The sequence below is a fragment of the Crinia signifera genome, chromosome 8 (genome assembly GCF_055691185.1).
Source record: "Crinia signifera chromosome 8, ASM5569118v1, whole genome shotgun sequence".
NCBI lineage: Eukaryota > Metazoa > Chordata > Amphibia > Anura > Myobatrachidae > Crinia > Crinia signifera.
In genome coordinates, this window is record NC_139224.1 from 104196826 (window position 1) to 104214355 (window position 17530).

At 42.0% G+C, this 17530-nt stretch overlaps 1 protein-coding gene across 1 annotated transcript in view; it reads right to left on the reverse strand.

Moving 5' to 3' along the window:
* Positions 1 to 5919: 5919 nt before the first annotated feature.
* Positions 5920 to 17530, reverse strand: part of LOC146026327 (alpha-amylase 1-like) — an 84060-nt gene continuing 72449 nt past the window's right edge. The window contains exons 6-10 of the mRNA XM_083156913.1: positions 17354 to 17476; positions 17167 to 17266; positions 12581 to 12702; positions 7724 to 7849; positions 5920 to 6253 (exon numbers count right to left, since the gene is read on the reverse strand). Of these exons, the coding sequence (XP_083013039.1) occupies positions 6064 to 6253; positions 7724 to 7849; positions 12581 to 12702; positions 17167 to 17266; positions 17354 to 17476 (661 nt within the window). The 3' untranslated portion in view covers positions 5920 to 6063. The remainder of the gene's footprint in view (positions 6254 to 7723; positions 7850 to 12580; positions 12703 to 17166; positions 17267 to 17353; positions 17477 to 17530) is intronic.

A 17530-nucleotide genomic window follows, 5' to 3' on the forward strand; every position in this document is an offset into this window, starting at 1 on the left:
AAGCTTTTTGACCCTGGGGGAACCTTACTGACATATGACACCCTAAGTACACGCTATGAGCTACCAAAAAATCAATTCTTCATGTATCTCCAAACAAGACATTATGTCTTGCCCATGATAAAACTGATTGTACTCCCGTCACATCCCGATCCACTTGAGGCAGTATTCACAAAAATGTATACCCACAGATTCAAAACGTGCTATATATATGACGTTCTGCTTGCCTCGATAGGGGAAAAACACCTGATCCACCTAGCTCAAACATGGGGAGGGGATATCTCCGAGGTGACCTCACCCCAGACTTTATTAACCGGATATACTAAGACTATGCAAATTCTGCAGTCCTCATATCTTCAAGAGGTACACTTTAAGACTATCCATCGCTTATATATTACGCCAGCTCAGAGTAAATATATGTCATCAGAAGCCACGGGACAATGCTGTAAATGCAAAATGACCAACGCCAGATTTCTACATTGCTTCTGGTCTTGCACCAAGATCTTAAAATTCTGGCGAAAGGTACTCCACTTCATCAATGCTCTTCTCTCAATTAATCTCAACCCAGATCCATTAGCGTGTCTATGTATAAACTTTAAGAATTGGTACCTCCTAATTCTAGAAAATATATCCCCTTGATAACAATCATCCTAACACTCGCAAAGAAAATGATACTTATCCACTGGACAGTATCATCCGCCCCATCCCTATGCGAGCTTAAAGCGAAACTTTTCCAACTTTTACTTTTTGACAAACGTTCAGTGGTGCTTGGGCTGAACACTAAGACCGAAGCTTTCCTGACTAAATGGGACCCCTACATTAAAACGCTAGAGATGACTCAATATACCCAAGTCATGTCCTCTCTCCAACAGATGCTCCCAGACAGAAACCAGTCATCTGTGCCATGACCTAAGACACCAACAATACAAACCCGAATTAGACTGTAAAAAAAAAAAAAAATTAAAATAAAATAACGGTATCTACCGACCTGACACTTCTCTAAACTCTAACCCCCCCCCCTCCTCTTCCCCCCCCCCTCTGCCCTATGTTTGTCTTGTCCTCGAAATTGAAGTGTACTCTTAGTAAAGCCATAGGCTTCTCGTGTTAATATATTGCAAGATAACGTTAATAGTATCTACACCTAGAAACAAGAAGGTAAACAGACATTGACTCGATTGAATACCTGTTGAACTGTCAATCTGCTATACAATGTTACATTGTTTAATTGAAATAAGAAATAAAAAATCTTTGAAACTAAAGATAAGATCCATACTGTACATATATTCTCATAATTAGATCTGAGCCAGCTGCTTAATTTTTAATAAGGTTTTCCCAGGGTGCCGAGAGGCCTAACACTGTCTTATAAAGCGGTCTGGGCAATGGAGAACAATCTTGTTACAAATCATGGCGAAGAACAGTAGCAGGAGTACAATATCCACCTTCTGCTCTTTATACTGCAGGGTTCCTGAGGTAATGATTTTTGTATTATGTGTTTTTCCTACATTACAGTATGTCAAGATTACTAAATGTCCGCTGATTAGTTCATAATCATTATAGTCCATTGAGGCCTTGGGTAGTTTTGTCTGTAAGTACTGTATCTAGGTACTATTTGTGTTGCAAAGAAAGTTATATAAACATATGTAAATATTTTAGCAAGTAAATCATTTATTGCGTGCGTCCTGTTCATTGTCTGCACACAGTGGCTCTAAGCATTTTTACTGAATGAAAATTGAATGACATTCAGCCGTATTGTTGGTGTTGCTGTAACATGTGGACTAAAAATGATTTTACTATAAGAGTAGTATAAAAGTCTAGAGTATGTTCTGGAACTTTACTGATCCATTTAAGGGATTATAAATAACGGTATTTAGTTGTACCTTGATGTTTATTCCAACTGACACAGTTTCTGAAGTTCGTAAATGCCATGTCTGCTTTCTTTTAGTCCCACTTGGCCAAATTTGACTCTGGGAATTGTCTCTGCCCAAGTCGTCACAGTAGACATTTTACATGCAGGTACAGAAGATTGACGTTCTTCAGCCCCAAAAGCTATAGGAGCTGGGAGCATTTTGCAACCAATCCCCTGGGCTCTGCTTAGTTAAAGGTGTTTTTCTACCATTGAGATCTGTACTCCTGAATCCTGTATATTGGCTGCTTCCCCATGTACATTGCAGTTTCTTTGACAGCAACTCTTACATCTGACCCAAACGTTGTAAAAATACAAAAATTTTCAGCTGACAATAGAGGCATGTAAACAAGATGTTTTACGTGCAAGAAAGATCGTAACTGACTAATAAAATGATTAGACCACATAGAATACTGGGTTTTCAATGTACCCAACCAACCATCAACATTTCTCTTATAATAACATTTAATAATAATAATAATAATAACATATTGAAATAGGATCACCATCTGGTGTAATTTAAACACCACAATTTACTCAAATCTAGACAGTGTACCTACTATAAATAAAAGCTTTTTGTATTGTAACCTATCCTTTGGTATAGCACATTACTTGGTTATTGTCTCCTAAAGACTAAAGTATGGTGCATTTTATCTCTTTGGTTAGCAGATGTTCACTTGACAAGTGTCCTTAATAAGCTGCTTTCCTCCCAAAATTCTGACTGTTTAAATCTGGGTTGGGAAATCTTGTCCTGGTAATGGGTAAGCAGAGTGCAGAAACATCTATTCAGTTCTACCTGTTGGGATAACCCATTGCATTTGCATGGTCCTGTCACTTTATTTAAAAAGAGATCACAAATATATTTGACGTGAGACTCCATTATTGCAACCTCCCATTTTCTCCTGCAGTTCGCTGTAGGTAGCTAATTTAATTTTGATTGATGGCTATAGAAAAATCATGGCCATACAGGTGACTACAATTTACTTTCCCACAGAATTGCTATGCATTCTTTCTCAATTGGGACATACACAATCTTTAGGACCAGTAGCTTGCGAGAGGACGCAGAATGCTCTTGACCATCCTTCATAAGCCAAATGTGTCATTGCCTGTTGTATTTGCCTGTTAAACTTCAGCTGGCTAGTTATTATCTATTAAAATGTGTCTTCCTTCCAATCAGTCTGATGGTAGTATATGTCTTGATGCCAAGTCTGTCAGAGGTTAAGCAATTGTACTCTAGTGAGGCACTTTTTAGTAGTATTGAGTTGTCTCTAGGAAAGCCTGTACCTGTAGATGGTTAAGGGTCAAGGACATTTAATAATACCATATCCATCTGACATCTATTTTACCTAATTGTTAATCCCACCTTGCTCATCCTTAAAATATTACTTACTGTACATGTCAAAACAGTCAGACTATAGCTATATATAAATGTATAGATACATGTATGCCTGGACAATTCTTGTTAACCAATTAGCATGCTATCAAATACAATACGTACTGTAAGTTGGCTTGGGCATTCTTCATTTTCAAAGATACAAAAAGAGATGATGAACGATGAACACTTTTGTGCCTCCTTGGTAAAGGGTAACTGATAGTAACTTTCATTAAGATCCATTGTGGACACAACTTGATATAGTCACCTCTTACCAGGGCCCCTTTTCACAGCCTGACCGGCCCTGCTTTGTAGGACATTATTACTCCTCAGAACCCCTCTGCCTATCACACCTCCTCTACCTAATCCACTTCCCACTCTACAATCAACTACTTTCACCTTGCCTCTCCCCCTGCCTCATCTGTTCAGGTTCCAATTGCTTTACTTGCTGTGTCATCCAAGTTCTTCCTTATGTCCGCTTATCTACGGTTCATTCTGCATAATGGATAAGGCACTTTGTTTGACCTTCTAATGCTTTGCATGTCGTCAGAGGTTGAAGTGGTCCTGGAGAGGTGGTAGTCTCCAAACACCAACCCCCCCCCCCCTGATTAGGCAGCTCCTAGACCAGTGCAAGATAATTTGTGCCCTACCTCCCATAAAGGGATAATGGTCCCACAAGAATTGGATGTGGTTACACAATAGTAACGCCAATTAAAATTACAGTACACAATAGCACAATCATATACACATTACTCCGCATGTAGTGCCTGTGCTTCATATTAAATCACACAGTAGTTCCCCTTATACACATATCTGTCTTTGTCACTCCAGCAGTTCACTGTCCATGTCCCTCAGCAGCTTCATGTCCTGTGTCCCTTCAGCAGCTTCCCCACCTCTGAGTTCCTCCAGCCCTTTCTCATTCTGTCTTCAGCAAGCACAGAGCCTGCTCCTCATTATGGCTCTTCTTAACTTCAACGGTGGTGATGGCATGACATCACATAGACTGTGCCAGAGGAAGAAGCTGCTGGGACAGGCTTTTCTGTTGGATGTACTGTAGAGGGCTACCATTGGAAGTGGTGGAACTCAGATCCACCCCATTCCCCCTCATTTTAACCCCTGCATGGTGTTTCAATGACCAGATAAGTTGAAAAATCAGATACAGCATTGCACAGCAGATCATTATGTATGCCACATCAACAACTCTTCTACCTTATCTGATAGGCCATGTACATTCCTGCAGTTTTTAGAGTAGCACTTTAGAGGTAATTGCAAAGGCTTCAAAGTTACCCCTAGAGCTTTTTGTAAGGGGTTTTAGATTTCCAAACAGTTTAGTTTTATATGAAAAGTGACACATGGATCCCAGAACGAGGCAAAAACGTAATTATCCCAAAGTTAGAACTGGAGTGCTTTGGAATTCCCAAAATTTAGATCTTGCATGTTTTATATTCCACATGAAAGACCCGACCTCATGATTGGGCATCTTCTCATACTGGTGAGCAGAGGTTAGGATAGAGCTGGGGCACTTTATAAAACAAAACTGTTCCATTTAGCACACCATCAGGGCACCATTAGGGCATTTTTCAGAGGGGACTCAGGAAGGTTATGTTTACAGATTTATTTATAAAATTCTAAAGAGGTGCCTGATAAATTAGGGTGACGTAAAGCAATTTGTCACACACACTGCAATGCACCCACATGCAAACTATAGGCCCAATTCAGAGTTGATCGCTGAATTTACAATCCATTAAAATATTGAATGACTGTGCATGCGTACGGAGCTAAGTGTGCATGCACAAGCCCGAATATTGACTGAAGTTGCAAAAATATCAAATTGCAAACCCCTCATATTTTGACTGACAGGAAGTCAGTGCTTTGGGGTGGTAACTTTCCTTTTCTGGGAGTGTCAATAAAAAATCAGGTGTGCCCAGGGCTGGCGTAAGGCTTCTAAACACCGTTGGCAAAACTTCCACCTACTGCGCCACCCCAGCTTCCACCAGCAGTGTCTCCTTTCATCAGCGATCTGAGCCCTTAAACATCGCAATGGACCAGAGAGTAGATGCCAGGAGGTAGAGACAGGAGTCTTACCATGAAGTGGAAGATTGTGAGTTTAGAAAGAGAAGTACTGGTTCTATTATGTTTGTGTATTTATTTATTATATGTTTAACCTTTTCCTGACCACTTATCATATTTAAATGTTTAAAACAGCCTATACTATAGACCAGGCATGTCCAACGTTGGCCCCCCAGATGTTGTGAAACTACACATCCCAGCATGCTTTGCCACAGTTTTGCTATTAGAGAATGCTGGGATGTGTAGTTTCACAACATCTGGAGGGCCAACGTTGGACATGACTGCTATAGACCATCTGTACTGTCAAATATTAACCTCTTCAGTGGTGGGTAACAGCCGGGGGAATAGGGTGAGCCGGGGGCACGGCGGAGGAGAGGGAGCAAAGTTGGAGATTTTGGATTACATTCGGGAACCCCCCTCTAAAAATCCTGAGTTTGCCTCTGGGGTGCCCTGAAGAATTCTGATAATCTGGGGCACCGTGATTCAAAAACGTTTGTGAACCCCTGGAATACGGATAACTTGTGGTTTGGTTGGAAAGGATGCATTAGAATGCAAGATCATTTCAGTTTTGGAGGAATTTCCGATGATGTAAATACTTTATTTGGGTTAGGCACAAAGTTGAAACAGTCATACTGTATTACAAAATGGCATCTTAATTCCAGAAGTATTACACAGATTACCTTGTTGACAGTTATGTGTTTCTTTATTGGCTCTAAGAATTTTACAGTTTAGCATTCACATGAATGGCAATGAAAGGGTCCTCAGCTGAACTGCTGATAATGAAACGAGCAGAACCGGTGCTGCTTACAGTTATCTGAGTGCCAGTGCAATAGGTGTCATTTTTCTGCCCTGAGATGATGTCACAATATGTGCCAACAGGAAGTCCAGTGCTCAAAGTGACATCCATGTCCCTGCAAGAATCATATGAAGTTTAACCATTTACATAGCTTTTTGGCTTACACAATTAGTAATGTATAAAACAATATGATCAAGGCACATACGAGAAAACATGCCTGTTTCACACACAATAATAATGTAGTTGAGCAATTGTTTGACGGAGGCCCACCACGATACCTGTAATGTGGTGTGCAGGGGGTCTCCATCACATCCCTGGTCTCTCCCTCTTCAAGTTCTCCGGTATGGGAAGCAGCTGTCCCTGGCGCCTCCTCCTCCCCCCTGCAGCAAGAAGGACCTTTGGCTGTGACATGTTGCTAGGGGGAGGAGTTTGCGGGACTCAGAGTGGGGTCGGCATCGGCGGCAGGCAGCAATAGGAAGCCCATAGTCTTCTATAGGGTATCTCCACCCCAAGGTGGCGATACCCTGGCCGGTGAAGATGCGGCAGCTGGGTCTTAGTACAATTTTCCCTTAGTACATCCCGTCCCTAGTGTTATTACCTGTAGGTGCATGCTTGTAAATAGCATAAAGTCACATAAATGGGTGTGGATTATAAGGTAGACAGTAATTAGGTCGACAGTCAATAGCTCGGTCACTATTGGTTGGCAGTCAAAAGGTTGACACAAGGAAGGTCGACATGGTCCATTTTGACATTGACCAAAGGTCAACATAAAAATAATCGACACAGGGAAAGGTCAACATTGGCTTTTCACTGTGAGTGTGTCTATGTCGACATGAACAACATATAAGTGTGTCGTTTGCTGCACTCAACATGCTTTAAGCGCAGTGCCACGCTATTATATTCCCCCACTATGCCCACTTTGATCGTGAATTCGGTTAGAGAAAAAAATCATTAAAAATTCATATCAAACATGTTGACATTTTGGCACGTGCCAACCTTTTGTCAATGTCGACCTAGACCATGTCAACCTATTTCATGTGTCAATCTATAGCCTATCGAAGAAAAGTGGACAACCTATTGACTTTTGACCCATCGACTCAATACCACATACTGTAAACAACTATGGCAAATGGTGCTATGGTAATCAATGCAGCATGCAACTATTAATGAGGCCCACAATGGGCAATACAGAGGGAAAAAGTCAAAATTCGCTCAATACAAACTTTGCTACATAGCATATTATTGAATACGACTGCATATAAGTAGGAATTTTGAAATGGAACGTTATCCAGATGACATTATACCATCTCACAAAAATATGGTGAATAACAATTGACATTTAGAACCAAATTGGACTAGATGGAATGGTGATTTTATGCAGAAAATATCCCACTATGTTGCAGTACCATATATCTTGCGGTCAGTAGAAAGTCAGTTGAATCCCAAAGGCTTCTATGTAAGTATTTCACCGACCCCTTATCCTTACCCCAGCACTTAGCTCTGGGATCAGTTGGGATTTTAACCGCATCCCCTACAAAGCCCATAGTTAATAATGTGCCATAGGTACTGTATATATGTTACTTACCAATTATCATTGTTAAACACAATGAAGCCTACACTGCCACGACCAAAGGCAATTTGGTTTTCTCCATTATCCCACCAGTTAACGAGTGTTTGGCCATTTACAAAGTTCCGGAAAGCCACCATATTTCTGCAGAAAAAAAACAAATGTCCCATCACTGGAATAATTCAATAAATTGTATTTATTCCTAAATCATCCTTGTACACTTTTTTGTGGTCCAAATGTTTCCTTAAAATTATTCCCCTAATTAACTAGTATCATAATAACTAATAAGCTTGATAAAAGATCTAGAAATTTAGCAATTCACCATTAATAATAAATTCACATTTAACCATATACTTCTCTACCTAGTACAAGTATCAGTTTATTGGTAAACATCATTAAATGCAGTCATTATTATTTTGCCGCATACAAAATGAACAAAACAAGATATGGTACACACACCTAGGAGAGTCCGTCACTACTGAGCTGTCAGCATCAGCGACAATTACTTGCCCGTGTGCCCACCTGTGGGGGAATAACCCTTGTAGTATGCAGATGGAAAGAAAGGCATCACTCAATGATGCAAAAGTGTAAAAGTGACGCCTCTCTCATATTATATATACAGTATATATTATATTTGGGATGCAGTCGATTTACCGGCAGTCAAAATACCGATGGTCAAGATACCGTCAAATTCAAAATCCAGGCATTCATTATGCCGACATGGTCAAAATGCCAACACTATTAAAATGCAGACATTTAAAATGCCGACATGTCAAAAAGTGGACATGAATTTGCCATGATTTTTTCTTTGAAACCCGACTTGTTCTTACTTCACAATAGGTGATTGGCTAAGCGCATTACAATTGACAACAAGGCAGTGGAATCTCTGTCATTTAAACACACATGCTGCTCCTTAGTCCGACTAGGCCGGGTACTGCATTGTTTTATTTTAATCCTTTGGATGCCTTCTTTGGAGAAAAGAGGGCACAATCTACACTGGTTGTGGGTGAGTATTTTTTTACTTTTACACAGGTATCAATGGATTCCACAGGAAAAGTCTCAACAAAGGTGAGTATGTGTGCATGTATGTTAATTCAAGTTATACTACCATGTGTGTGTGTGTGTGTGTGTGTGTGTCTGTTTTTATTTTAGTATTGGTTTGACTGTAGAGCTACAAGTGCCAGCAGGCCCTTCAATGTCCCACTTGCTGGTACTTGTGGTTTAACAAGTACCAGCATGTGGTGGAGGCTTGCTGGGATTTTTAGTTCCACAGCCAAACCAAATATTAATTAAATTTTTTTCATCTCAAAAGCTATGCACATGATACCCACTAACCAGGGATGTCAGGGAAAGCCCTGGGCCAAGAACCTGGTGCTTTATGTTGAAATACAAGGGGACCTTAATATGGATTTAGTATAAAATCCCGGCGGTCGGAATCCTGACCGGCGCAATGCCGACAGGGGGGGGGGGGGGCTGAATCACCCCCCCCCCCCTTGCGGGCTCGCTGCGCTCGCCACGCCATTTTTTATTCTCCCTCTATGGGGGTCGTGGACACCCATAAGGGGAGAAAGTGCCAGCATTGCGGTGGTAGGGATTTCGGCGTCGGTATTTCGACCAACGGGATTCCGACCGCCGGGATTTTGACTGCATTCCCTTAATATTTCCCCTGTCTTCTGACATCCAGGACTGGCTCATAGAGCCTGGGGCTGATTATGATTATTTTATTTTGAAATCTTTCTATTACTTTTCCAGACAGAAGCATGAATGAATCTCGCTGATCTGTGCATGCTTCTGTCAAACTTGCCAACCAGAAGCTGGTCTATTATTCTACAGATTTTTGGTAACGTTTTGTGTGCAATTTTAAAAATTGCACCTATTTGCACACAATTGTGATTTCTATCATTTTCAATGTCAAGTCATTTGGATGCAATTGGATGTGTGATTTTTTTAGGGGGTAAAGGTAAAACATGCAATTTTTTTTAGCCTACCCACTACCTATTATAAGTGTGATTTGCTGTAAACATGCGATTTCTACTGATTTTGGCCCATAGCAACCAAATGCTAAATGTAACCCTTAGACATTCCTCAGGAATTTGTGATGTTCCTGAACATACAATCTATTCTACTGCTTTAGTGTTTTTTCAACAGAGATTTTCCAGTTTTCTTTTTTTTTTATACCAGTTCTAGCCTCTTGCATTATAATTAGAGGCAGAAGATGTCTCACTTACAGCTGTGTTCATTCTAGCACCATGCACCTTTCAAAACCCTGTACCCTGCATCTTTCAATTCTAGCATCCAGCATCTTTCAAAACCCGTGCAGTTCCTCTTCCCTGCCTGGGGTGTTGCTCTCTGCTGTGGTGCTCTAGCACAGTGTGGTCTGTATTTCAGTACTGATATGCAGACCAGACCAGTGGTAGAAGCACCACAGCAGAGAGCAGCGCCCAAGGCAGAGAAAAGGAAGTACAGATGGAGCGACTCTAGTTCTTGGCCGGGGATCGCCAATATGACTGCGCTGACGATTGCCGGCGCAGAGGTGCTCCATCCAGTTTCCGGACGGCGCCGATGTGGGTCCCTGCCCGTCTCCACTTCAGGGAGATGGCAGGGATAGGGGAGATGGCAGGGTGGCGAGGGGCACTGGGGGAGGCGGCGGGCGGTGGAGAAAGCTCTGTAGCCACGGGGGCACGCGCGAGCGTCTCTAGAATCACCAGCCCCCCGCAATAAGAGACCGGCTCCATCTGTACAAGGATTTTGAAAGATGCAAGGTGCTAGAATGAACACTTACCACAAACAAACGCCAAGCCTTGAGCCTCTTTTTGACACTGTGGGCCTTATTCAGATCTGAGCACAGTACAAATTTGTTCGGAAAATGGGCAAAACCATGTGCACTGCAGGTGGAGAAGATGTAACATGTATAGAGAGAGTAAGATTTGTGTGAGTTATTTTGTTTCTGTGCAGGGTAAATACTGGCTGCACTATTTTAATTGCAATTTAGATTTTAATTTCAGCACACCCCACCCAAAGTTAACTCTCTTTGCACAGGTTACATCTGCCCCACATCTTTGCACAGGTTACATCTGCCCCACCTGCAGTGCACATGGTTTTGGCCATTTTCCAAACAAATATGTACTGAGCTCAGAGCGGGTGCCGGACGGGTTCCCGACAGTCGGGATCCCGACAGTCATTTACCCGACGTCGGGATCCCGACTGTCAAAACGCCAACAGCCGGGTGCCCGACGGCCACCCGCTATTTTGACTCGTGGGGGTCCACGACCCCCATAGAGGGAGAATAGAATAGGTGGCTTGCGTAGCGAGCCACCGTGCCCGCAGCGTGGCGAGCGCAGTGAGCCCGCAAGGGTTTTTTTTGCGCTCGCCATGCTGTCTGACTCCGGGCAGTCGGGATAATGACTGTCGGGATCCCGACTGTCGGAGTCGCATACCACACCTTTTATACTCCAATCAATCTTAAGTTGCCCATACACGGTGCGATCATTGCATGCGTTTTGAACAGCATCGCATCACATGAGATTTGCATGAGATTTGCATGCAATGCAAAGCTAGTTTGTACGATGGGATGTTCACGGGAGCGCGCATGGCACCCACAAAACGCACTGTGTATGGGCACCTTTAGGTCTGTGTTTATTCAGAAAAAAATACAATCACAATGCAATGGTTACATACTGCTTATAATTATGAATGCAGTGTGGCTTCTCAACTTTGAGCTGTTTTAAACACACAGGTTTTTCACTTTAGTGATTATACTGTATGTCTGAATTCAGTCGGATTTGGCATTGATCTGAAAATACGTTTGTTCTATTTTTTTTATAATTATTTATTTTAATATACTGTAGCTGCAAATCACCTTTTATTTTATTAACATAGTGGCACAGATTAGCCCTGAACATACACACTATTTATTTATTTATTTATTATATTTTTGTTCTGTTTTTTTTTTTTTAATCCTTTTAGGGTTTATGTATTTAACACACTACTGCACGTATACTAATAGTTGCAGTGACAACAAAAAGAACACCAGGGTGTACCAAGGAATAATGCTGCCCCTGTATTAGGAGCTCAGGGCTGCATTGCAAGCAGTTACAGCACCAGTGTGAATGATTGTGCATCAATAAAGGGTTAATCTATAATGACATAATAAAAATATTAATGCTGCCATTAAGAAGAACACTGCGCTGTCTGCAGTTCCCCCATTTACATACCTCCCCCAAAAAATTTTTGGGGAGGGGGGGGGCTTAATTTCGGCCTTTACGCGAGGCCACGCCACCATTTTGACGCTATGGGGGCATGACCCAGAGGCTTTGTGAGCCTCTAGCCATGCCCCCAGCCCCCTGGCTGTGGAAATAGAGACTGTGCGCATGCGAACAGCGTTTATTCCCCGCTGCTTAGCAGCCACAGGGGGGACTCCCAACAGCCCCCCATCACCGCAGGACACTGCCGGCCGCGGGTGGGACAGCGGGACAGGCCCTGATAATCGGGACTGTCCCGCTCAAATCGGGACTGTTGGGAGGTTTGCATTTATATTGCTGTAATGTCGTGTAGTCTGTCCATTGCTCTATGTGAAAAATTGGACAAATCTTCATGGGACGTACAAAATCCATAACATGCAAAATGCTGAGATGACATTTTGCCTCATTTTGGAAAATGAGCCTTGCGGGAAAACCCTAGCTTGGATCTCAGAAGTTTGGCTCAGCACAGTTCGCAGTTCAACATTTTAGATCATAAGTGAAAAATTGGTGGAGCCAATTTTTATCCCCATACTACTATGTATTACATGGTTAAATATTTTATGAACTTATCATTTTTTTAATGAGCAACTAAGTAGAAACAGTTTTTTTTCAATTTAAGTCATTGGTTGCTTACTTTATCTGGCGCCATCTGTGTTCACACACCCAGCCATTTCCACAAGTGGTATCTTCATTTATAGTGACTGCCTTAGTTGACCCATTCAAATAGCTTGGTGGTCCTGTCCAGTCATTAATATCCTATAATTCAGAAATTGGAAAAGCAATTCAAGGCGGATTCCAACAAAACAGATCCAACTTTAAAACAAGTCTTATCTGTTTTGTCGGAAACAGCGACACGCCCACTTTTTGGCACTCTACAGGCGGAATATTGAATTCCGCCTGTCGAGAATACGAAAACCGCTTGGGTTTCCAGCTGTCGGGACATTCTGACAGTTGGAATCCCGGACTGAATACCATAGCACAGCATACAGTACATAAGGGTACAAGGTATATTATACACAGGGCTATTTATCAGCAGGCTCCAGCAGGAACTGAGGCCCTTATTCTAGTTCACTCTTTCTGACAAAATATTTCTTAGATGGACAAAACCATGTGCAGGTGAGGCAGGTGTTACTTTTGCAGAGATAATTAGATTTGGGTGGGGTTTTACACCTGCCTCACCTGCAGTGCACATGGTTTTGTCCATTTAAGAAATATTTTGTCAGAAAGAGTGAACTAGAATAAGGGCCTCAGTTCCTGCTGGAGCCTGCTGAAAAATAGCCCTGATTATACATATTCAAGATATTGATGGATAAAAGGTAATCCTGGAACCATCTTAACAGCAGCTAATAGAAGAAAACAATTCATTGAATCTTGTGAGCAGAATTCTATTTTACAGAAACTGCTTAGAAACTGATTTCAAAATAAAATTGCAAAGTCATTGAATACAAACATTCCATAAACAACAACTAATAAACAGAAAGGAGGCTATAGTGTGAATAAAGGAAAACGAAACAAAAATGTATTGTGCAGGCCTTATAAAACATATAGATGTCCTTATCTGCGTATGGTTACACGCAAAGATACTTTCAGTCAGGGGCACAGGCAATATTTCAAGGCACAGGCACTGTGTCACTTAGAGCCAAGGTGTCTGCCATCCTCCATTGATGTCTCTTGTGAAATTCTGGCTCTGGGGACTTGTCTTGATAATGGTTGTACGGGACCAAAGTGTCGACAGAAAATGCTTGCTGATGTTCTAATTAACTGATGTGACTATTAAATGGTGAGTGCCCTCGTTTTCATGATCTTTTTTGGAACCCTCTCTCTATGTATGTGCTTCCAAACAAGGTGCACTGGAGGAGAACCCTGATGCTGATTATCTTGTGATGTGAGTGCAGAATTGTTCTGGAGGAAATATCTATATGCATACATAAACAAAAACACAAACTAATTACTAATCATGCACAGTTGGAGGCCATTTTGTAGAATATAATATTGTTGTCCTAGAATATTCTAAAATAGAGTAATTGTTATCATGCAATTAGACTTTAATGACTATGGCGAATTTGTAGCCCCTTTTCTGCACCTACAACAAACAGAAACTTTATCTCTTGGTAGACATTTGTTAAATGTTCCTGTTCATCTTTATGGACACACATACTGTAACAACACTATAAATAAAAAACTGCTATCTGGAGCTCCCACTCACTTAAGTGCAACTTGCAGTGGTTGTACAATCTCTTCTGCAGGATTTGGAGGAATTAATCACTTTCTTGATGAGTGTTAGATCAAGTTTTAACATTGCATTTATTTTTTCATCCTACTTTGTCAAACATAAAATCTAAGACTACTACACCATGGGTCCTTTGTTTGGCGCTGGGCTTTATTCCAGATTTGGAGATCTTTAAAAGTGATGTAAAAGAGAGAACTATTGACCTGATTAAGGAGGCTCATGCAAACCCCACACAATGCCAATGTTCACATTTTTCTTTTGTCAATTTGTATTGATTGTTTTGCAGTTAACATATAAATTAAGAACATTAACTAATAAAAAAATAAAATAAACGAAAATAAAGACAGGTGTCTCCATTATACATCCCAATGTACACAATAACATTTTTAACAAAAAGCACAGTTATAGTGTGTTCATTTGCCACATTTACATTCATAGAAGGTATAATGAGAATAAGTGGGTGGCCCACCAGATAGAAGGGTGTAAAAAAGGCAGTAACATCAACATATCAGCATGAGTCATCTCATCTGCATAGCAAGAGAATGCAACAAGGTTTTTATACCAGCAGGTCAGAATCCAAATTGAAATATTCCATCTGTTCCAATTAGCATTGTAATTCGAGAGTGTGCCTTGCTACCGATAAAAATAATGCCATTGGCAGAATAGTTGGCTCTGTTAATACCATATCAGCCCACACATCTCTCCAAAAAGCAAGTACTGTAGGATATACCCATAGCATATGCCCGCATCACAGGCTCCACATCTGGGGCAATCAGCATCAGGTCATAGACCTGCCCTAATAAGAACCACAAGAGTTCAATAGGTACGGTGCAGGATATAGAAAAACACTTGTTGGTACTTAATACAGGGAGTAGTGAATTTAATCAAGCCTAATATCTGCACCCATTGAGTCTCGTCTAATGTATTTAAATCACATTCCCATTTAGCTTTAAGGCCATCAAGAGCATGAGGGCATGCAGGTGAACTAAAAGTAGCATATATGCTGGAGAACTGTCTGTTCTGACCAAGGTTCAGGACAAGTTCCTTAAACGGGCAGTTCGAAATGGATGGTATAGATCCACCAAACTGTGACTGCACTGCATGACACAGCTGGAAATTCCTAAAAAAAAAAACTATGAAAGACATTGAATTCCAGCTGTTGGAAGGAATTAAGGGCATTGTCTACATATAATTGTGCAATCGAGGTGAGCCCCACCTTTAGCCAAATGTTATCTTCGGACTAGGGTTTCCAATCCCAGAGCATTTTTTCAATCCCGGAACTTGGGATTGAAAAATGTCGGATCTCGCGATTCCTGGGATCCCAGGATTGGCTTCCCTAATTAAAAAAACCCGCTCCGGCCGCCCTGCATTTTAACTTACATATGCGGTGCGGCCAGGAGGGTGGGCGGCCGATCACTGATGCCGGGAGGCAGGCGGGTGAGTGAGTGGCCACATAGTGAAGCCACGTGAAGGCAGGCAGGCAGGTGGGCGGGCGATGAAGTCATGCTGCATGCCCAGGATGGGTCTGTGCAGCTGCTTGGCCTGCGCAGCGTGACCTCAGGCCTCGTCATTCGCACATGCGCAGTCTAATGCCCAAATCCCGGGATTGGAAACTCCAATCCCGGGATTGAAATCCTGACATTTTAGCGGCCAAATCCCGGGATCCCACCGATCCCGGGATTGGCCACCCTACTTCAGACAGAGGTAATAACTCCCACCAGAGTTCAGGGAGAGTTCAGGGTCACCAGATTGGGAGGTAAGATTGTTATACTGGGAGCCCCTTGAATATTTCTCTGGCTTGGTGGCTGCAGCAGAGTTACCTAATTTCCCCATATTGTATAATGCAGGAAATATGAAGTGTAATTCCACAATATCAGGAGGAGTTAGATGTCAGAAGTGAAGTGCAGTCAATATAATCACATCTAAATGCAGCAGTAGGGCTTCTTATATAGAAACACAGTTCACATAAAGTGTAACAGGATGGCTCAGCACACGTCCCCAGGGGCACCAAACACTGCAAGATAGACTGTAAGGTATAGTCTCGCAATAGGTAGTATGAGCCAGTCAGCCAGGTGGTATCACTCTCCAGGTGCCAATATGGAGTACAATGAGGGCACAACTGTGTGTGAGCAGAGCAGGTGTCTCCCCGCACACTCCAAAATTCCCAAAATGGTGTTTGGACGAGGGCCTGTGTATCCTGAGGAGGCAGCGCAGCGCGGGTCAGTCACCCCCTTTCCCTGTGTACCCACTGAGGTGAAGACCCACAGGGCACCGGTGGCTACAGCAGGGTAGCGGCTTCAGCGTCATGGCGGGGCAGGAGCTGGAGATGTGCTTCAGGAGTAGGGGACACTCACATGGTGGAAGGAGCACAAAGCGTGCCAGGCCCATGAGCCACTGTGTCCACCACAAGCTGTCCAGACAGGTCCCGATCAGCACTGTAGATGCAGGGGAGCATTTGGGAGGCAGGTCAGTAGTAGTGATGTGCCTATTTCCCTTGGGTGGGATATGAATGTGGATGTTAGCAGAGCTCACTCACCCTGTGTCTGCTCACACGCTCAGCCAAGCCACACTCCCCAATGTTCAAATAATTGGCGATGAGGATAAACTTTTGATTACTTACATTCAGCAACTACAATAAATATTCTGCTTAGTCATCATGGCTGACATGCTAGCATTAATTCCTCAGTTTGTGCAATCAGTTTGTGCAAAATAATAATTTTATGATGAAAATCTATGTCTTGATTCCTAATATCTTTGAGTAGAATAATTCTCATATAAGCTTATATACAGTACATTTTTATAAGTATGCACAATAACCAACGGGTTTTAATTTACTGCACTAAATGAGCCGTCCAATCTTGTTGTTTTATGGCAATTTCCTTGATCCACTTCTGGTAAGGATCACATATTCCATTCACTATAAAAGCATTAAGGGTTTGATGTTTGTTTATATACATTATACAGATTCTTGTTTATAAATTTTAGCCTACCTTTCCATACACACAGTTCTTTGTCCAGTAAAAACTTGACATGATACGTGTAAATCCATAAGGATGTGCTAACATAAAGCCAACTGCCATTTTGTATAAGCTGTGGGCATGAAACAGAACATGAGGAATGGTGGGTTGGAAGGAGAGGTAATAGAACTTCTGTATCTAATTAAAAACTAATTCTTACCGAGCATCAAAAAAGGTGAGGACAGAGGCACCTCCAGCACCATGACCTCTTTGGGTATCATGGTTGTCTACAAACACCAAGGCTCTATCATTGGGCATGAAACTCCAGGCTTCTCCCCAGTTCCTAAAGTACGTACAAAAATGTGACATTGGAAACTATATATTTATTATGTCAGTG